Source organism: Ovis canadensis, chromosome 7 (genome assembly GCF_042477335.2).
Source record: "Ovis canadensis isolate MfBH-ARS-UI-01 breed Bighorn chromosome 7, ARS-UI_OviCan_v2, whole genome shotgun sequence".
Lineage (NCBI taxonomy): Eukaryota > Metazoa > Chordata > Mammalia > Artiodactyla > Bovidae > Ovis > Ovis canadensis.
The window spans coordinates 61,497,136-61,519,835 of NC_091251.1; the positions used below are offsets into that span (position 1 = coordinate 61,497,136).

General features: G+C 42.4%; 1 protein-coding gene across 1 annotated transcript in view; it reads left to right on the forward strand.

Moving 5' to 3' along the window:
- The window catches only part of MYO1E (myosin IE), a 214,948-nt gene that overhangs the window by 120,774 nt on the left and 71,474 nt on the right, over positions 1-22,700 (forward strand). Inside the window, exons 5-9 of the mRNA XM_069596358.1 lie at positions 4,565-4,652; positions 8,736-8,825; positions 13,479-13,610; positions 16,724-16,858; positions 18,786-18,918. Of these exons, the coding sequence (XP_069452459.1) occupies positions 4,565-4,652; positions 8,736-8,825; positions 13,479-13,610; positions 16,724-16,858; positions 18,786-18,918 (578 nt within the window). The remainder of the gene's footprint in view (positions 1-4,564; positions 4,653-8,735; positions 8,826-13,478; positions 13,611-16,723; positions 16,859-18,785; positions 18,919-22,700) is intronic.

The following is a 22,700-nucleotide window of genomic DNA, read 5'->3' on the forward strand; positions in this document are numbered from 1 at the left end:
GTTCAGACTAAACACTGGGTTTTTCCTATTGCATCAGGCCTGGGCCAAGATGAGCATTGCCCTGGGGCCATTTTCTTGGCAGACTCTAGGTGATAATTTTGTCTGCTTGACGGTTCTAATTGATTTGGAAGAAATCAGTCTTATTTGTCCTCATGATGTTAATGAGTTTGTATCATTTTCTCAGTCATTTCTGCTTGATTTTGTATTTTATGCATTCAGCCATCATATGTACTTGGGGCTTATATTTTTCAGTGTTACCACAGGCACTGACAGACCATCATCACCCCTTTCTCTCCAGCTCTGGAAACCTTCAGATAGGCAAACTAAAACTGCGACGTTCTACTTTACTTTCTAATCTCCTTTGGAACTTGTGTTATTTCTCATCTTCCAGATTCTTTTAGTCACTAATATGTCTATCCTTTATAACTCTAGAATTACAGAAAAAATTTTAACTATCGCTGTGTTTTTTACCCTTGGATTATACCTTCTGAAATAGGAATCAAGTTTAATAATAATATGTATATGTGTATACACACACACACACACACACACACACATATAAAGTCAGGTCTAAGAAAGTAGGACCCAGTGGGGATTTTCGTAACTCCATCATCTTATCAGCCGTTCATTCTAGACAGGAATGTCACCCTCTAATGCGTGCCTACTCGCACATCCTCCCTCAGTCCCTCCCCTCCCCGGCTAACTTGAGATGTAAGTAGTGTGACATGACTTAGCTTATCAATTTCTTTAGGAATCTTTTCCTAATACGTACTCAGAAATCCCTAAAACTGTACCCGTATCTCCATGGTGTTACCACAGCATCAGTACATTTGACCTCCCCTGGTGCAGTAGGCTCCTCTCATTCCAGGAGACCCATCTCATTCCAGCCCCAGCCAGCCCTTAGCATGAGGAGGCATTTAGTGCTTGCTGGGTAAACAAATGCACATACGATTTCTGTTTAAAATTTTTATCCTTTATAAAGTGCAAGTACATGTAAAGTTGGCAGAGCAACATTTCAGTTACTTTAACTTGAACAGTTATAAGGGAACAAAAGCTAGTGTGGTAAGAACCAGAAGAAATTTTTTGAGACTAGCAAGGGGGGAGATAGAATGGGTGACTACTTATTCTATGAGATGTCTCCCCTCAAAATAAGGCTGAGATATTTTTAAATTTGTTAAAATCAGTTGAAGTGAATTGAAAACACCATTCATTATTAAGCGAAGAATAACTTTCAGTCTAAGAATAGCAATAAAGTCTCTGAATCCAATTATTAGTATATCGTTGTAAATAGTCCCCCCTCACCCTGAACATTCTTTCCATCTCTTTGATACTTTAGCAAATGTTTCCATTTCTATATTGAATGCACACGGAAACATTACATTATTTCCTCTTTGAATTGATGTTTCCTGTGAAGTCTGTCTTGACTTTGTTTTACATTTGTTTAGTGGATTCCCAGCCAGCAATATAAGAACTAGGGGGTTCGTTAGAAATTATTTCTAGGCCCTGTCCTTGGAGACTAGGATTCAGCAGGTCTGAAGACAGATCAGACATGGGCCCTTCTTTAAGTACTTTGAGGACTGTGGTAGGCTGCTGGACTTAGGGACCACTGGGGCATTTTTCTAAGTTTAAAGCACTACACTTCTAGAGTATTTTTTGGTCCACTTTGAAAGTCCAATGAAGGCAATTAAGAAAGGTTGCTTATAATCATAAGCAGAGCAAATTGCTCTCATTGTTGTGAGATGCAAAGCAGATAATTTCAGGTATGCTATATAATCTGATACTTTCACATTCTTTTAATGTGGGTTTTTAGTCCAGGGAAAGAAAGTTTTTTCTCTCAAAGGGACAACATAATTACCGTTATATATATATTGTAAGCTTCAAGTAATTATGTAACATTCCATTCTTATACCATATTCTGAGCAAAGTACTGGCCTCTGATCAATAAAATTTCTTTTTATGGGTCTGTAAATTGAAACCAAGAAATGGAAATTCCGATCAGTGTTCAGCCAGACTAATTATTTTAAATCTTCTGAAAAATATCACAGTTACTGAGAATGTAGATGTTCTATTATTGTGCCCGGCCTACTTATTATATGAAACGAGTCACTTTCATTATTCTTCCTTTTTTTTCCCTTTCAAAAAAGATACAAAGTATTTTATGTCTAATCACAGTATTAGCCAGAGAAAGAGTGGGGGCATCACTGTATGAAAGTGTACAGTAATTTTAATAGGATTTTTTTTTCTTTTCTCTTTCACATACACACAGCTTTCTCTAAGGAATTCTAAATATGAAAGTTGTTTACTTGTGACATAATGAATAGCGAAGTCGCTCAGTCGTGTCCGACTCTTTGCGACCCCATGGACTGTAGCCTACCGGGCTCCTCTGTCCACGGGATTTCCCAGACAAGAGTACTGGAGTGGTATGCCATTTCCATGTGACATAGAACCTGGGTTCGATTCCTGGGTCGGGAAGATCCTCTGGAGAAGGAAATGGCAATCCACTCCAGCACTCTTGCCTGGAAAATCCCATGGACGGAGGAGCCTGATAGGCTACAGTCTATGGGGTCGAAAAGAGTCGGACACGGCTGAGCGACTTCACTTTCACTTTCACTTGTGACATAGAAATAATCTAAAGAAATTAATCTTGTTGATTATCATTGTGATGTATAATCTCACTTTTTCTGGAAATGCTGTTTTTAAAAATATGAAATATGTGGTTAATTGCTTCTTCTAAAACTTTAAACATTAAGAGAAATTACATCAAAAGAAACAAGAGTTACCCAGAAAGTAGCTGTCCAACAAGTCAGAACTATTTTTTGCCTTGTTTTGTTGTGGTTCCTGTCCATACATTATTTCTGCATAGTTGTAAACTGTCACAGGTAGTGTCTTCTGCTTATGTTGCCACTCAACATTAACTGCATTGCCTTTGTGTTGCCACATAGTTTTCTGTTCATTTTTTATGTCTGTGTGATATTATATGAGCTTCCCAGGGGGCGCTGGTGGTAAAGAACCACCTGCTGATGCAGGAGACATGAGATGTGGGTAGGCTGGTGGTACCATTGTACTCTTGGACTTTCCAGTATTCTTAAATGTTCACGTTATTTACATTATAAAATGGAGTTTCATTGTTGATAAAACCTATGCTTCAAATGAGTGAGAGTGCATGTTTTGACCTTGGATCTGGGGTATAAATCTTCTGATCACATGGGCCATTTGAACAGATAACTTCCTCATGGCACTGAAATATTTATTATACCTACTTGTGCCTATGAGTAAGCATGGCTTCTGTGATCGGCGTGACACAGCATCCCAGGCTCACTGGCTTTCTACTTGCCGCCATATCTTATGAAATATCAGTTTGGTTTCCGTATTCATGTGACCTGGAAGTCAGAAACTGAATATTAGGATGCTGAATGAGTTTGTTGATGGAGTTAGACCTTTAGAGGGCCTCACAGAGGATGGTTCTCTCATTCTTTCCCATAATCTCTCTAATTAAACATATATTAGTCCAAAGAAATTCAAACACAAAAAATGTCATTTGAACTCACAGCACCCTCAATTTTTTATACTAAATTTCATCATTATTTTACACAATACAGAGTTTTTCCTCTAATTAATTCTGTCATGCTAACACAAAGGCCACCTGTAGAGAGATGAGAAATCTGACTGACTTAAGCTTGTTTTGAATTGAGGTCGTCATCAATTCAAGGGGATTTTGAAGGAAGAAATGGGGTTTTTGAAGATCTGACTCTATGGTGCTAACAAAAGGCTTTCCCCATGCAGTAAGGCCACCAAGCGGAAGCAGTCTTTGTTATGCAGGATGTGATTAATATTACCTCATCATTTAATTTTAGAACTTGAAAATAAAGTTGCTTGCATCAGTTCTCAGTTCATGGCACATGGTTTGAAACCTGAGCATATCTACTTTTTTTGTATGTTTAATTAAGAAGAAATACATGATTACTAAAAGTGTAGAAAATAATGAGCTGAAAGAAGGCTCCCAGGGTATCTTTTCCTTTACCAAACCTCTGCTAATCTTTTGTGGTTCTAGTTCTAGGCTTTTTTGTTTTTTTTTTTTTATGTGATTTTTCCTTTACAGTCTTTCACATATAATTTGAATCTGATTTACTTCACATAACATTACTTTATGTGCTTCATTCCCGCCCCCAACCCCCCATGTTTACAGTCTTGCTGTCAGTTGTAATCTGTGTAGTCTATCCTTCTGATGTTCTGTGACTTCCTAATCATGTCTTCTATTATTGGGCATTTAGAATGCTGGACGGTCTCTCCCATCACAGTGGTGATTATCAGGCCCCCAGCCCACACACCATGTTAATAGTGATCATACAAGTCACAGAGGTAACCTGATCCTGCTGTGATTTAACTGTGATTAAATCACTGGTTGTGATTTAGTCTCAACCAGTTCTGTGATTTTTTTTTTAACCGAGTTCCTTTTTACCAGTTTTCTTCTTCAGTTTTGTTTGGGAGTGGGAGTCTTTTCAGGGGAGAGGGAGCTGGTCATGAGCCACTTCATAGGTGAGTCTTTTTGTCTTTCTTTCTTTAGTGGTGAAAGTGGTGCTGGAAAGACAGTGGCTGCCAAATACATCATGAGTTACATCTCCAGGGTGTCTGGGGGAGGCCCCAAAGTCCAGGTGAGTTGGTGCTGTGGCCCATTTTGAGACTTGGTGCTGGGCCAGAGGACAAGGCTCCGTTTGCTGTTTGAAAAAGGTTTTCTCTTCCACAGAGAAGACACTGGTTTTATAACCAAGAAATTTGAAATCTGCAGAGAAACAGCATATTATGAGATGGAGATGCCTACTGTATAATTAATATTGTATACAGTCTAGGAGAAGGTTACAAATCCCAAAGGAAAATAAACACAGGGCATAAAAACCATCTCATAGAAAAGGAAATATAAATGACTCATAAAACACGTGGCTTCCCTTGTGGCTCACCTGGTAAAGCATCCACCTGCAATGCGGGAGACCTGGGTTCAGTCCCTGGGTTGGAAAGATCCCCTAGAGAAGGGAAAGGCTGTCTACTCCAGTATTCTGGACTGGAGAATTCCACGGACTGTATAGTCCATGGGGTTGCAAAGAGTCAGACTCGACTAAGCGACTTTCATTCACTCAGAACATGAAAATATGCTCACTCCCAAGATAGTAAGAGAAATGCAAATTAAAACTACATTGAAAACTGTTTCTTAGCTGTCAGAATAACAAATTTTTCCTAGTGTTTAAACACTCTGTTGTTAAAAATATAGGGGCATTGGCCCTCTCACACGTTACTAGTGGGAACATGAACTAGTACACTTCTGTGGAGGACATGTCAGCAAAGTTTTTCAAACCTATAAGCAAACACCCTTGACTCATCAGTTCTGCTTGGGAGAATTTATCATTTAGGTGTCTTGAAATGTATGTAAAATGATACATGTATAAAGTTCTTTGATGTGGCATTTTTTGATGATGGAGAAGACTAGAAACAAATGTTCATCAGTTGGTGACAGGAAATAATTTGTGGTTCATAATAGACTAGAATATTATGCAACCATAAAAATGAAGCTTCATGTACTGATAAGGATTGATCTCCAAGATATATCATGAATTGCGAAAAGCAAAGCTCTGAATGTTGTATATAATGTGCTACCATTTGAAGAAAAAAGAGCATGTATTTATAAAACATTTGTTTAGATACGTATAACATAGCTCCAGGGAGATACACATGAAATCGATAATAGTGATTTCTCCAGGAGGAACCTGGGAGACTAGGGGAGAGGCATTTCTCCATGTAGACCCTTGTGAACTTTTTATTTTTTATTTTATTGATAGGTAAGAGGTGGATTTATTTAGAAAGATATATACTCCATAGGCAGCATGCTGACCATCTCAGAAAGTGAGAGTGGCTGTGAACGTTTGATTTTTGAACCATGTCAATTCATCTCCCATTTAAAAAATTTGCAAACATTTTAAAATACAGAAAGGAAAAAAAGAAGGATTAGAGTATTAACGGAAAACATTAGGAGAAGGGGGGAAACCCAGAAGAATGAGGACACAGGAGAGGGATAAAGAAAAGGATGGGCTTCCCTTGTAGCTTAGACAGCAAAGAATCTGCCTGCAATGCAGGAGACCCGGATCTGATCCCTGTGTTGGGAAGAGCCCCTGGAGAAGGGAATGGCAACCCACTCCAGTATTCTTACCAGTGAATTCCATGGACAGACCATGGGGTCGCAAAGAGTCGGACACGACTGATCAACTAACACACAGTGTGGCACAGAAGGGGCAGATTCAAGAGGATGGCATGAAGAAAGGGGCAGATGCAGCCTCGCCTGTCTTTAGTTTACTCACTGTGGTAGTGAAAGCAGCATAAGCAGGACTGGGGAAGCCTGTCCCCAGAGGGCAGCGGGTGATGGTGATGAAGGCTAAGGTCAACAGGAGCTGCCCGAACTCACAGTGCTCATCACTTGCACAGACCTCTGGGAACTTTTTTTTAAATTAGAAGTCATGATCCAAGGTAGATTTCACCCTGAAGATTAATTTTTTAGTTGGAATCATTTAATATGATGTTATTGCCATAGTCAGACTTTAAAAAGACACATCGAAATTGTCTTCTATGGCTTTGTCTACTAAATCAATAGTGTTCCATTCTGTCCTGGGGGATCAGAATGCTTCAGGCAGAAGCCAGTATTCCTTATGTAGAGTAGAAAGGTCTTAGAGTAGCCTCCTTTACTGAATGAAAGGAAAATCTAGAGCAACACCGTCCAATAGAAAGATGGTGGGTGTCACATGCATAATTTTAAATTTTTGAGTAGTCACATAAAAAAGTGAAAAGCAAATAAAATTAACTTTTAAAATATATATTTCAGTTAACCCACTATATCCCCAATACTATTTCAGCCTATAATTACTAATGAATTGATGAGATACTCTACATTCTTTTGCATCCTAAATCTTTGGACTCCAGTGTGTGCTCTCCACTTACAGCATATCACAGTTGGGATTGGCCATGTTGCATGGGCTCAGCAGCTTCCATGTTGGACAGCGAGTACAACTCTATGACTTAAATTGATGTGGTCCAGTCCATATGTTTTCCTCCGTTTGTGTGACCATACCCTGTCTCTAGAAGATGGACCTGGAGCAAGAAATCCAGGATACTCTTTTTGTGTGTGGGCTGCTCTTTTAATTTGCTCTTTTTTCCCCCTGTATGCTTACCACATGCCACAAAATTCTGTTGGCCATCTTGATAGTGGATGGATGGATAGATGGATGAATAGATAGGTGGATACATGCAAAAGGTTTTCAGTTTAAAAGTCAGTAATTAAAGAGGGAAAGACGAGCTTTTCTTTTTTTCTGTCCCTACAAGAAAGTGCAGTGTTGATGAATGGTGTAGGGATGTTTGGCCAGCAAACAACAAGTACAAAAGATTAACGAAGACCCACAAAGTCAAAATTATTTTATAAACAAAAGCAAATTTCATATAAATCCATGAGTTTTTTAAAGGAAAATAGGCTGCTTAGAAATACCTTTCTAAACTCTGAAATGGATTCTATGGAGGAACCACCCATAATTTGCTTTCTGTGCCCATTGCTAATGACATGTGCCCAGTGGATGGAATTCCAGTTCTCATTGCCCTTCAGAATGTTCAGGGGGTGCCAGAGAAGCACTTTGGCTGTTGCAGAGTCAATTAGTGGTTAGTGCCTTCATCTCGTCTGATTTGCTATGGACAATGACCTAGTGGCCCGACTGTAGACGTTTAATGTTGATTTTTCTCTTCCTGTTTTCCTGTGAGGACAATGATACAGAACTCTTGGCTTGAAATTAGTCAGTAGCTAAAGAGCACAAGCCAAAGACTTGTTATTTCTGGAACATGTTTAACCATAGCATGTGAATAATTAGAAGTACAAGGAATGACTCACTGGTTCAAAACCTTCTCCAACATCAACTCGTATCTGTTGAGCTGTCTTGCCCATGGGGTGTTTTGTACTTTTCAGTCTGACACTGAATTGGGGTATATGAAAACCAAATTCTTCCCCTCCAATAGGCCAGGAATTGTTCCACCCAATCCAGTGTTGATCCTTGTTGCTCAAATGGGGCTCTGTACAGACAAAACCAGCAACACCAGGAACATCAGGGCTAGAAACGTGGACTCTTGGGCCCCACCTCAGACCTACTGAGTCAGTATTTGCATTTTAACTCGATTTCTAGGTGATTCAGGCACATGAAAATTTGGGAAGCACAGGTCTGTGTGTCTGTAATGTTGTTAGGGGAGGAGAAACTATTTCATTTCCCTCAAGGTAACTCTCATTTGCAGTGAAGAGGGGGATGCAATAGGTGGGGACAGAAGTTGAGTAGAACAGGAGTAGTGATGATTAAGAATCTGATCAGAAGACAAGGAGAGACCCCTTCTTCTTATGTTCCCCGATATACCAGGGGGCACAGGATAAAGCTGCACCATCCAATCTGGAAACCCAATCTGGGAACATTCATAGATCCTGATTTGTGGTGGCCCCCTGGCTGCAGGGAATCCTGCATCAAGCCAGGGGAGCTGGAAGACACGACCACACCAACAGGGCCAGGTCTGTTGAGAGGAAAGAGTAAATCCTCCGGAAATCCCAGGGACTGGGATTTGAGTCCTCCCACCCTCACCGTATTCAGGAGCCAGGTCCTCGGGCAAATCTGGCCTTTCACTGCCGGGTAGGTGTTCACATCGTCCTAACTTCGGTCTTTCTGCTGTAACAGCACGTCAAGGACATCATCCTGCAGTCCAACCCGCTGCTGGAGGCCTTCGGGAATGCCAAGACGGTCCGGAACAACAACTCCAGCCGATTTGTGAGTTTCTTTCCTGTGATAGAGAGTGCCACCTGATTGGTGTTGTTGACATTCCTGATTTAAGTTCTGTGTCCCCAGGGAAACGGGTTTTTCACACATTATCAGGAGGTTGCCTTTTTGAGCTTTTTTTAAAGTTTTCTCTAGTTGTGAACTGTCCAGCTTCAATTCACCCTTTGACTCAAGTCCTTTTTGAGCCTTGGGGATATAAATAAGATAATTTCTGAAGCTAGTTCTCAACTTAAGTTGCCTTCCTAAGGAAAGTGGAAGTGTCAGCTTTGCTCTTGGAGAAGTTTCTTTGCTTTGGGCACTAGAGAAAAGGCCTTCTTTCCCAATTGAAGGACCCAGGTCTTGTCACCTTGTTTTGCTTCGTAGCTCTGTGGACCCTGGAGGGGAACTTTGATCCGGCACCTTAGAGAGAAACTTCTTCCTGTCTGTCGGCCAGAAGGGGCTGACTGCTTACCCTGCCCCTCTTGGCTTTGTGTGTGTGTGTTTCACGTGTTCTTGTAACATAATGACATGCCAGAGTGACTGACCTGAGCCTACATGGTGCTCCTAACTGGCCTGCTTACCAAAAGTAATGAAAACATCAGCTGAATGCCTTGAATGCCTAGTTAGACGTTTTTCTGTCTGAGTGTCTCCCGAGGGGGTGAACTGGAAAGCTGGCAAGGATGAATATGAATATATTCCCTTTGACAAAAAGCCACGTTTACAGAGAAGTGAATGTTTGCTCAGTAGCTTTGATTTATGTAGATTTTGTATCTTATCTCAACCATAGATTATGTCTGGCAGTAAAGCACTTAGGGAACCATCTGTGATGTGGATTCTGTTCCATTTTAAAATAAATAAGTGAGAATTTTGGAGAAAAGCAATTTCTTTTTTATCCTTCTGTTTTAGAAGGAAGCTTCTATTTCCAAGAGAATTCTTACTCAGTTTTCATGGAGTAATTGTTAAGCTCCCTGGTGAGTTTTATCTGTCAGAACTGCCCTTACTTTCCTCACTGTTTAATACTATTTGAACTATTACTCATTTGTTCTTCTCTAGTTTTTCTGTTCAATGCCAGGGCTATGTTATTTTGAAGTTTCTAGGTAATGAAACAGGAAAGAAGATGTGAATGAAATTTTCACTGGATCTTTTCTTCCCTGATTGTCAATCTCAATCTGCCTTTTATAAGGATTTGAGCAAATTTAACTCTCTAGCTACCTAACTTCCTTCTTTTGCCTTCCTTACGGAGCAGAAGAGTAACCAAATCAATATTTCCCTTGATATTTCCAATATAAATTATTCTTTTGTCTTTGGACAAGAAGGCTATAGCAATTTTTGTAAAGAAAAGCAAAAATACCCAGAATTTATTATTTTTCTGATAACAGAATTTCATACAACCCTGATGGAATGGTGGGAAAAGCGTACAGAAAGGTAGTACACACATACACACACGGATACACACACACGGATACACACATATGCACACGGGCGTACACGCAGCAGAATCTGATGGGGCATCCAAAGGTGTGCTCATCAGTAATGAGAGAAATGTAAATTAAAACCATATGTCATTTTCGGTCTCTCAGATGGTGAAACATTAAGGAGGAAGACACTATTAGTTAAAGACTGACATCTTCTCCCAGGAGAGCAATTTGGCAGTTCTTAGCAAAGTTTAAAATGCTCATGGTCTTTGACCCAAAATACTTTTAGGTTAGAATATCCATGTTCCCTGTTAATAGTAATTTATTTTGAAAGATATGCGTAATATATTAATTTTTTGAAAAGGTTATAGGACAATATCTATAATATGGTCCCATTTTTATTTTAAAATGCACATTTATATAAAGCATAATTAAGGTATCTGCAGATCGATGTTTGAATATACTATAATAGTGATTAGTAGGAGGAGGTAGAAGTGCTTCAGGGTGGGATTATGGGTAATTTTACTTCAAATGGACTTGCAGTGGGAATCATCAAAATTCATCTGTTTCCACTTACAAATCTTTTCAAGTTTCAAGAAGTGTATTATGAGATATTTCAAACACTATTTTAAAATAAAACAGTGAACGTTGAGGTACCCAGTACCTAATTTAAGAAGTAAAACATTACTAAGAACTGAGGTTTCTTTTCATTTATGAATTAAAATATCGTATCCTCTATTTATATAGTTTCCTCCTTCCCTCAGGCTGCTTACAACAAAACTGAACTTTTTGATCTCTCATTATGGATTTTTGCTCTTTAAATTACAATTTTGAGTTGTGCATAAGCATTCCCATTACATTAGAGTAGTGATTCTCAAACTTGGCCACATATGAAAAACACCCAGGTGGACTTCCCTGGTGGTCCGATGGTTAAGAATCCACCTGCCAGTGCAGGGGACATGGGTTGGTCCTAGATCTGGGAAGGTCTCACATGCTGCGGAGCAACTGAGCCCATGTACCGCAACTCCTGAGCGTGAGCTCTACAGCTTGGGGGACACAGCCACTGAAGTCCACACACCCTAGGGCCTGTGCTCCCCACCAGGAGAAGTCAGTGCAATGAGAAGTCCTCGCATCGCAACAGGAGAGCGGCGCGTACAGCGGTGACGATAGCAGGAGAGCAGCGCATGCGGCGGTGGCAATAGCAGGAGAGCGGCGCATGCGGCGGTGAAGATAGCAGGAGAGCGGCGCGTGCGGCGGTGAAGATAGCAGGAGAGCGGCGCGTGCGGCGGTGAAGATAGCAGGAGAGCGGCGCGTGCGGCGGTGAAGATAGCAGGAGAGCGGCGCGTGCGGCGGTGAAGATAGCAGGAGAGCGGCGCATGCGGCGGTGATAGGAGAGCGGCGCATGCGGTGGTGAAGATAGCAGGAGAGCGGCACATGCGGCGGTGATAGGAGAGCGGCGCATGTGGCGGTGAAGATAGCAGGAGAGCGGCGCATGCGGCGGTGATAGGAGAGCGGCGCATGCGGCGGTGAAGATAGCAGGAGAGCGGCGCATGCGGCGGTGAAGATAGCAGGAGAGCGGCGCATGCGGCGGTGAAGATAGCAGGAGAGCGGCGCATGCGGCGGTGAAGATAGCAGGAGAGCGGCGCATGCGGCGGTGAAGATAGCAGGAGAGCGGCGCATGCGGCGGTGAAGATAGCAGGAGAGCGGCGCATGCGGCGGTGGCGATCCAGCGCAGTCAGAAACACAAGCCAGCCAGGCCTCACAGCCGCTTGTGTCTGGGTGCCAGGCCCTAGCAGCTGCTTTACTTGCCTGGAATGGCATTGGGCAGTATTTCTTAGAGGATCTCCCAGGATCTTTTTAGTGGGCAGCCAAGGTTGTGAACCATTAACAAAAAGGACTTGAGAGTTTGCCGTTGACCAAATCTGCCCTTCGTGGCTTTGACATCCTGTTTTGTTTCATCCCTCTCCCCAGATTGATGGGAAATGGGGTGGTGTGGTGGGGTCGGACGCAAATGGACACTGAATTATTCCCTGCAGAACATGCCCGAAGGGAAGGATGGAGAAGGATGGCCACGGAAGGAGGCACGAGGGGTCTTGTTGAGCAGGCTTTGCCGTGAACCACTGTGGTTCGGGAGGGCAGTCGTTTGTGGTCCTCTACGTCTGCTGCCTCGGAATGTTTGTCTGGGGGTTTATTTTTGGGAGAGGGAGAGGAAAGAGTCAGCAGATTAAGACAAATAGACAATTAGACTGTGGCTTTCTTTTGTAGCTTTTTTGATACCCAGAATTGACATTAACTTAGCTGGAACATAGCAGTACTAGGTGCTATCCACAGGAGGAAAAACATGCAGTGTGTTTTTCTTCTCCTTAGTGAGTTTATGGTTCTGGTGAGAGACTTGTGGCTTGGCAGGCTTCATCCCTGAGATGGTGCACTTCATCAGCATACACATTTAAAAAATATTAAATGCGAATGCAGTTAGGCTGGGCATGCTCTCCAGTCTGACCCTAGGTCACACCACTCCCTAAAACCCACATTCTCATCTTTTTCTTCATTTAAATTTACACTCCTGGACCCTTCTGAGGACTGAAGAGAAACTAAGTTGTAGTTTTAAAAAAATTATTTACTTAACAAATCTGGACACCTTTTCAGGTACAGTCCAGGGTTTTATTCTCTTTTGTTCCCTATTAGCAGTCATTTAAAAGGAAATGTTAACAAGAACAACAGTGACAAAAATCCCCACACCCACAGCTAGCTGGAAAGAACTTATAAAAGTACTTTTATTTCGTGTTAGCATATTAGATGCTCCTGGGATAAAAAGAAATTGCTTTTGCTCAAAGCCATGAAAATAAGTCTCTCAGAGGGGAAATTTGATTCCTTTGAAAGAGGCTGGCAGAGTTCACTCTTGTTAGATCAAGGGGACCATGTGATTTTTCTGTCCTATTCTTTACAGCTTCTGGTTTAGCAGACAAGCACCTACTAAGGGAAAAGGGGAAGGAATATAGTGAGTGTATCCATATTTAGTCAGGTTAGAATGATAGATTCTCTCTTTCAGTACAGAATTGTATGATTGGACAAAGGCACAGGTTATTGTCTGATAGGAAATGGTGAGGAAGTCTACACCAGAACTGGGAATAATTCAGAACATATCTTTCATTAATGAATTTCCTTGAATTATATGCTATATCCCAAGCCTGTTTGGAACATCATGTTTTTGTTCACCGACCATTAAAGGAAGTCCCTAATTTTCTTGCAGGGAAAATACTTTGAAATCCAGTTCAGTCCAGGTGGGGAACCAGATGGTGGAAAGATCTCCAACTTCCTTCTGGAAAAATCTCGGGTGGTGATGAGGAACCCTGGCGAGCGGAGTTTTCACATATTTTACCAGGTTTTCCTTTATATTATTTCTTTCCTACTTCTCTGTTCCTTCTCCACATTTAAAATGTTCTTCTCTTGGTCCTCAGGTCCTCAGGGTGAGATAGTCTAGTCTGGCCAGCCCTTGAGTCTTTATTAACGCAGGATGTGCAAGTCATGTGCGAAAGAACTGTGAGGATGCCCTTACTTGCAGGCAGAATAAGGTCTAGCTGGGGTGAGAAGACAACAATTTCCCTAAAGTAAAATAATCAATAAAGTGTTGACACACTTCAGAACAAAAGTAGGGCTGTTTGATTCTTGGCTAAATAGGAGATCACGAGGGGAGATATAGCTGGGACAATAAGGAGAGCTTTTAAGGGGGCACAAGATGGTGTGGAGGAGAGGTTGACTCAGATCAAGTCAGATGGTCTGAACAAAGCAAGGAGGGAGGGATGAGGAGGTGGGGAGATGGGAGAGATGGAGGGGAGGGGACAGGTAAGCTAATGAATGAGCCAGGCTCTAGCCAGATCGCAAGGGTAGAGGTCTCCAAAAGGTGAACTGTGGGAAGAAACACTTGAAAAAAGACTTAAGGTATTTCTTCCCCGGTCAAAAAGTTTTGGCTTAGACTCTTGGAAGCCATGGAGAGTTTGGTGTTAGAGCAGTCAGCCGGATGCTTTTAAATTATGTTCCAGGCTTCAGCAATCATTTGTTTCAACTATTTTTTAAATGTTTTTTTTTAATGGTGATTGATTTTTATTGGAATATAATTGTTTTGAATGTTTTTTAAGTATTTGAAAGTATAATGATACCATAAACAGTTTTTTTAATGTATGGATTTTTGTATTAGTACTTCATATACCAGGGACCTACATTAGATTTTCTTTGAAGAATTGGCTGCAAGTGTTAGTTTTTTGTTTTTTTGTTTTTTTAATTTTTTGTTAGAGTTTGATGATTATTCAGTTTGAAGGAAGTTAAGCTATGTTGATTGCTTCCATTTCAGTCTTTTCAATTCCATAAACATGTTAGGTGGTGGCAAACAATTCTTCTGGTTAGAATCTATTGGTTTAAAATATCTATAAATGACCAAAAGCTTCTGTCTATTCAGTAATGCTTTTAATTGTATTAATCAAAGCACCATGTACAGGTCTTTGAAAAGTAATTTCATGTATTACACATACTGTATTATTTATTGGCACTGGACAGAAGTTCATAATTATTTCCTGGATGCTGTACTATAAATGCCAGCTCTACCCCCCTTCAGAATCCTCTGCCCACAAGTTAGAAAACCCCAGCCTGGAGACTGGGGAAGTGATGAGCTCAGGGTAAGACAGAGTTTAAGATTCTGACATAAAAGTGATAGTCGAAGCTGTGAAATAGGTAAGACTCCTGTGGGAGTGAATGTGGTGGGAAAAACCATGCCCATTTAGGACTTGGGGACCTGGAGACCGCCTGTGGATGAGGGAGGCATTGAGGAGCTAGGAAAGTAGTCAGAGGTCCTGCAGTGTCACTGAAGCCAGGGGAAGCTTTGGGGGTGCAGGGCAGGATCACATATTCAGAGCTTTAGGGGGAGGGATGAGGCAAGGGCCTGGGGACCAAGCAAGGCCTGGTGGCTTCAGCCGCTGCAAAGCAGCCATGAGACCTGTTCCATCAGAATGGTGACGGAGAGGAAGAAACCAGATGAGGAAGGAGAGGAAGGAGACTGTAGCTTGAAGGATTTCAGAGTCAAGGAAAAGCTTCTGAAGAAGACAAAGAAGCACGTGACTGTAGGCTGGAGAGAAAGAAAGGGATGTTTGAACCTTCAGGTGAAGGGAGTACATAATGTGGGTAGGGAGAAGACTGAGACAGAGATGGGAGAAGTTCTTCCTTAGCAAAAACAAAACCAAACCAAAAGAAAAAGGAAGAGAATGGCACAAAAAGATTTTAAGGAGATGGGGGAAACTAAGGGAACCTGATGTAATAGGATGACCAAGAACTTCTCCATAAAGGAGATGAGGTTCCCTGTTTTAAGGGTGTGAAGCTGGGATGACATGAGGAACTAAACCAAGATGAAGAAGTGTGGATGAGGGTGGGGGCCAGTGGTGGCTGGCGCTGGCTTGCATGGACTATGTGCATTTCTTCCTTCAGTGACGTTTCTTGGTACTTTGCAATCAGTCGTGGTAGGAGTATTTACACCACCAAAGTTAGCAATTGCTACACATTCATTCCCCACCCCCACCTCAAGAATGGAGTGTTGAGGACTTCCCTGGTGGTCCAGTGGTAAAGAATGCACGCGCCAATGCAGGGAACACAGGTTTGATCCCTGGTCCAGGAGGATTCCCCATGCTGTGGGGCAGCTAAGCCCGTGGTGCCACAAACACTGAGCCCATGCTCTGCAACAAGAGACGTCACCACAATGAGAAGCCCAGGCACCACAGCTAGATAGTAGGTCTGCACTTGGTGCACCTAGAGAAACACACATAGCATAGCCAGAAAAAGAGAGAGAGAAAATGGGTTGGTGAACATTTTCTTGCACACCTTTAGGGCCCTTGCTCAGAACTAAGGTAGATACCAGAGACGGAACAGAAAGCCAAGGGACAGGACACCAGCGTGGGGGACCTGAGGCTGTATTTGAATATACACCGTGCTATGAGAAGCATGGAGAGTCCAGCTGCCCTTTACAAAGGCATGTGCATTGACTCACATTGTTGTATAGCAAAAGCTGACACAAGGTTGTAAAACAAATATACTCTGATTAAGAAAATAAAAAATAAGAGTCTGACTCCACCAAAAATAAAAAAAAAGAGCCATGTGCAAGTTGAGCAGGAACAAAGTAGTGATAATCTGGCTTGCTTTCCACTGTTCCAAGGGATCTCACCAGTGTAACTGCGCAGTTCAGTGTGTCAGATAAGGGAAAATTCTCAGCCCTTGCAGGTCTAATCAGAGTTAAGAACTAGAATTTGCAGAGATGATTTGGGGCTACTGCACAGAGAGCAGATATTCCGAAGCCCCTTCATATTTTTGAGACCAGGAGCAGCCATCCATTTAGGAAGCAGGGGTAGAAGGTCTGGTCGCCTGACTCCAGGGGTGGTGGGTGGTAGCGGGACCCGTGTGGTACCTTTGCCTGATCCATGGGCCCCACCACACACATGCCACTTTCTCTTGCTCCAGCTTATCGAGGGCGCCTCCCCAGAGCAGAAGCATGGCCTGGGCATCACCACCATGGACTATTATTACTACCTGAGCCTCTCGGGGTCTTACAAGGTGGATGGCATTGATGACAAGAAGGAGTTTCAGGAAACCCTGGTAAGTGCTGGTGCAGGCCGGGCACGATCTGACATCTAGACCAGGCATTGTCTATGGCAGAAAGGGCAGGGGAGGTGAACAAAGCAAAGAGCATCCTGAAACATCACCTCTTTTTGCTGGAAGCGCTCCATTTCTTAAAACACACATGTAAACACCCTTAAATAGCCATCGGCCCAGTCGCCAGATGACCACTTAATGATTTAACATGGGTAATAAAAAAGTTCATCATTACCCCTCTGTAGGTATTCTGATTCACGTAAAAACTATTTTCAGTAATGTATTTACCGTACCTGTTTGCCGAAAGCTAAGCAGTTGTTCAGCTGTTTCCTTACAAAGACAAACCAAAAATTATGGTCTTAATCAGGTTTAGAGGGACTTCCCTTGTGGTCCAGTGGCTAAAACTCTAGGCACCCGATGCAGGGAGCCCAGGTTCAATGGTCAGGGAACTACGTCCCACACGCCACAACTAAGACCCGATATAGTCAAATAAATATTGGAAAAAAAAAATCAGTTTGAGAAATCTTAGAACACCTTCAGTCTCATCTCCACCTCAGTATTTACAGGTCAGAGGGCAAGCCTTACTCCATTCTTTAAACATGTTGTATACGTTATGGTACACACTGTGAATTCAGGTATATTATTGAGGGTTCACATCCTTGGGGAAACAACTTACTAACTCAATCAATCTAGAACTTTCTAGAGACTTCCCTGGTGGTCCAGTGGTTAAGACTCCATGCTTCCACTGCAGGGGGCACATGTTTAAAACCTGGTCAGGGAAATCAAAGAGCCCACATGCCATGTGGTGCTGCCAAAAGAAATTCTAAAAATAAAAAATAGAACCTTCTAGAGGTGGACTGCTCACCCATTTAGCCTCAAGGAACTGCATCACCACTGCCCTTTAAGTCAGGTACCAGCCTGGCTCATCCCTCAGCCTGGATCCCAAACCAAGTGGGAAAACTGAATGGGCAATTGGAGGTACAGTTTCAGGTGGCAGGGGGGCTGACATTTGTGCTTGAAAGGGGCAGACTGTGTCCCAGGTATCAGGAAAGAAGGTGACATCAAGGGGCCACGTGGCCTCAGAGGAGGTGGGAGAAAACGTGCAGACAGGCCTGCAGCGGTCTTAGAAAAGAGCCCCCTTAAGATATGGGTATCTAAGACTCAGGCCTTTCATTTCCTTTTATTTGAATTTAGTGGATCTCAGAAACAAAGCTCTTCTAATGATGCTTTTATTTGGTTTTCCTGGAATTTTTCAAGATCCTTTTGCAAGTACAATTTACTCTCAGCCCTCCCAATGAAGAGAAAAATCTGTGAGAGTTTGGAGTGGCTGGAAAGCAGACTGGTGCCCATAGAGGGAGAGGGTGGCAACAAGGGGAAAATTAAGAGACAAGAACAGACTTGTTGACTGGGCAGCTGCCTCTGCATCTGAATACCTTTCCTCCAGAGCCTTCTCACATGTATTTCTAGACGATTGCATGCTCACACTGGGCAGGTTATTTATTGGGCTCCCCTGGTGGCTCAGTGATAAAGAATCTGCCTGCACTGCAGAAGCTGTGGGTTCAATCCCTGGGTCGGGAAGATCCCCTGAAGAAGGAAATGGCAAGCCACTCCAGTATTCCTGCCTAGGGAATCCCAGGGACTGAGGAGCCTGGTGGGTTACAGTCCATGGAGTCGCAGAAGAGTTGGGCATGACTGAATGACCAAATTGCAAAAAAGAAATTTCAAGACTGAACTGCCTTTCCAGCACCATGTTGAGACTTGAACGTGTGAGAGGGCGTTGGTCAGTGAAAATGTCTTATGGTGACTTCCAGCTGCCGTCGCAGACTAAGCCTTGTGTAACTGCACAGCCCCATCCAAGCTTTGGTTTCTTTCTGATGTGTTCCATAGCTACTGACCGACTTGTCTGGGTCATTTCTGTCCCCTCTTCCAGCACGCCATGAACGTGATTGGGATCTTTGCGGAGGAGCAGGCGCTGGTGCTACAGATAGTGGCGGGGATTCTCCACCTGGGAAACATCAGCTTCAAGGAAGTTGGCAATTACGCGGCCGTGGAGAGTGAAGAGTGTGAGTGGTTTGGGCACACGGTTGCCAAATGAGGGGATACAGTGTTTAGTTCCGATCAGAAGAACTCACCACTTTCCTATGCTTTGGGTTTTTGAGGAAGAGAGGCTGAGGAGACTGACAGGTCTTGCTGTGGCAGAACTGAAAGGCCTCTTCTGTGCACCCACACTAGGGACCGCTGAGGAAGCTGTTCTGCTTTCTCTTTAACCTTGGGGAAACCTGGCAGAATTTTACATGGAGGAGTAAAAATCAAGCTATACTTTAATGAGAATTAGAATTGTCTCCTGCTAACAATCTTTTCTGTAACTGATCTTTAGGGTTGATATTCACCTGAAGTTTCTCTCAGGATGTAAGTAAATATGGATAGCTCACAGGTTTGTAAGTTGCCCCATGGGTTGGATTAGATTGGGTTTCTGAAAACAAGGGGGTAAAAAATGGACACTGTTGTGTTGATCTTGCTGATGATGTCTTTAATGGCCCCTCTGTAGCAGTCAGAAGACCTAGATGATCGCTTTGACCCTTTGAGAAGGAATCAGGTGCTCCCTGCAGAGGCGCACTACTGGTTCTGTGTACACCGCTGTGCTACAGCCGCTGTGGCGTGGGACTTTAGCCTCTTTGTCATCGGTCAGCTTTCCAGGCTGCTCTCAGAGCCCACACATCCTTCAACCACCCAGGAAGATGTTTCTTCCTTTCTCAGCATTCTTCCAAGATGATAAATTTAGATGCCCAGTAATAAATAGTATCCTACTCATTGCTGACAGTGCAGTGAGGCTCTTTCCATTCCAAATAAGGTTCTTTTTTATATTTTTGTTCTCTTTGGTGATAAAAGAGGGAAGTTCTGCTAACTTTAGATGTCTGTCTGATAAGGAGAAACATGAATTGTGTTTACCAGGGAAGGGAGTGTGGTGGAAAACAATAAATGCACAGGGTATCCATGAAGTCTAGAAGCACAACCCAAGAATAATAACTATGTTTTCATACTTTATGTGCTTTATCCTTCACATTTAACAAATGCATGTATGTGTCCAGGAGGGTCATGAACACTTGCCTTTCATCACCGACCTTTCCGATTTCTTGACAGTTTCTATAGACGTACACTGGAATTCTGCTGCTTTCTTAAATAGTACAATCCTTTACTGACCCTTTGGGCTGGAGGAGAAGGTCATGGCTTTGACACAGCAAGTATTTTCCTGGATGCTTGAGCCAAGAAGCCTCCTCAGCCAACTGGGTAAAACCCAGGATTGGCAACTGCCATGCGATCCTCTGATTGAAAGTGGTGTCGGGCTGTCTCCATCAGAGAAGGGCTATTCTTGAAGCCAAAGAGCTTGAACAAAGAAATAGGTCCTCCTCCCAGTCGTGCTTTTTTCTCCCAGTTGGTAATACCTAAACATGGTCTGGGCAGTACATGATCACAGTTCTCGCATCTACCCATTTGCTAGTCAGAGCCCGCCTGCAGTGCGGGAGACCTGGCTTCAGCCCCTGGGTTGGGAAGATCCCCTGGAGAGGGGAAAGGCTACCCACTCCAGTATTCTGGCCTGGAGAATTCCATGGACTATGTAGTCTATGGGGTCGAAAAGAGTCGGACACGACTGAACGAATTTCACATTCACTATTCCCCTCTGTAGTAGGAACCACTGTTTCCAATCTCTTGTATTCCTTTCAGGGGAATACTGTGTTCCTAAGAAACTACTCATAGCTCTTCTTTTTTTCCCTACTATTCTACATTAGTTGGAGTTTATGACATGCTCTGTGATTTTTCATTCCATGTTGTATCTTGGAGATTATTCTATAGCAATTCATTAAGAAGCTTCATTTAAAAAAAATTTTTTTTTTTTTTTTGCTTTATGGTTGATTTACAATGTGTTAGTTTCAAGTGTACCACAAAGTGAATCAGGTCTGCATATACATGTGTCCACTCTTTTTTAGATTCTTTCCCTGTATAGGTCATTACAGAGTAGAGTTCCCGGTGCTACACAGTAGGTTCTGATTGGTTCTGTTCCCTGGGTAGTAGTGTATATATGTCCATCCCAATCGCCCAGTTTATCTCTCCCCCTCTCTTATTCCCTGGTGACCATAAGTTTGTCCTCTGTATCTGTAACTCTGGTTCTAATTTTGTAATTTGTACCCTTTTTTTAAGATTCCACATATAAGCAATATCATATATTTGTCTTTCTCTGCCTGACTTATTTCACACAGTATGACAATATCCAGGTCCATCCACATTGCTGAAAATGAGGAAACCCCGTCCTTCTCAAAGCTGTATTAGCATTCCACTGCCTCACTGTACTTTAGTTTATTGAGCCAATCATCTGTTGATGGACATAAAGATGGTTTCCTGTTACTCTTCCAATTACTTAAAGTGGATAACCTGGTTTGTGTTGTCTTTCTCATATTTGACTTTAATACATGGAATGCATTTATAGAGGGAAGGCTTAGCCAATGTTTTTATAAAGGAAGAAAGCAGACTTTTCTTAGCTATTGTATTGTAGGAAAATAAATTGTTAAGACTTTCATCGCAACTGGTCTACTAAAGCAGAATATTAAATACAAATTAGCTTAAGAACTTTGTTGAAGGAAATAAAAATACTACTTAAGTAACCACAGGAGTAGAGTGACAGTGCCCCTTCTTTGCCTTGTTATTAGTGGGTTAGAAAACACAGACCCTCAACACCCAAGACTGATAAACCACATTTACTTTGCCATTTCTTTTAAATTTGTAACAGGGAGTTTTGTTTTGTTACATCTTTTTGGTTTCTCTATATTCCCTATGCTTAAATGGAAAAATTCAGTCCAACTTTGCTTTACACTTGAATGCAGTAGTAGAAATCTATCCTCATTATCAAAATGTGCTAAAACATTCTCTCTAGTGGGTTCTTTTATGCCCTGCATAATTCTGTTTAACTCTACCAGAGTTACGTCAGCATTTTTTAAAATTAATCAGTGCTTTCTCCTTGCTCTCTCCTTCCCGGCCCATTCCCCCAGCCTCTGAACTTCCAAACTGCCGCTCCTATCCAGCCATTCTTGCATATACCTTCATAGAAATTCACAGCTGGAACGAAGTTAATATGAGCAGCCCTACAGTTTTAGCACCAGGGCAACCATTGAAGAAGTTACTATACTTGAAAAGCATGGCATGGATTTTTTGGAAAAGCAAGTACTAAATTTCCTCTCTAGACTTCTTAGCTGTTTCCCTAAGCTTGTGACTCAGATTCTTGGCCAAAACTCCCTGCCTTGGTTTTCAAGTGCCTGGGGTCCTTCACTTTTGCCCTCTTCTACTTAAGAGATAGGAGGCCTGGAAGGATGTTGTTTCCTTGTCAGTCTTGTCTATTTCATCTCAAGGACCCAAGGACTTATGCCATATTGTTTTGTTTCTTTAGCTGTGGCATAATGGTAATGCCATAAACATTGCTACCAACCATTTTAACTGCATCCCTAGTTTAGCATGGTTGGGGGCTTGGGAGAAGCCCATGTTTCACCTACATGCTGTCTGCCTGGTGAGAGTGAAAATAACCAACATTGTAGTTTCTCCTTAATGAAGGTCTCCTCGGTGTCAGACACTTTGGTAAGTGTCTTTTGATTCTCACACAAAGCTGCCCATGTGATTTCCAGGCATCTTATGTCCTTGTTCTGTGCAAGGTAATTTTCATTTTGGCAGAAGACACATCCAGATTCCTAAACATATGTGTGGTGAAACTAAACTTAAAAGAAATTGGCCATTGGCAAATTAGTGTGTTTAATTTTGTTCACATGCCCTTTGAAAAAGGAAGCCCTCTCCTGTCAGAGCA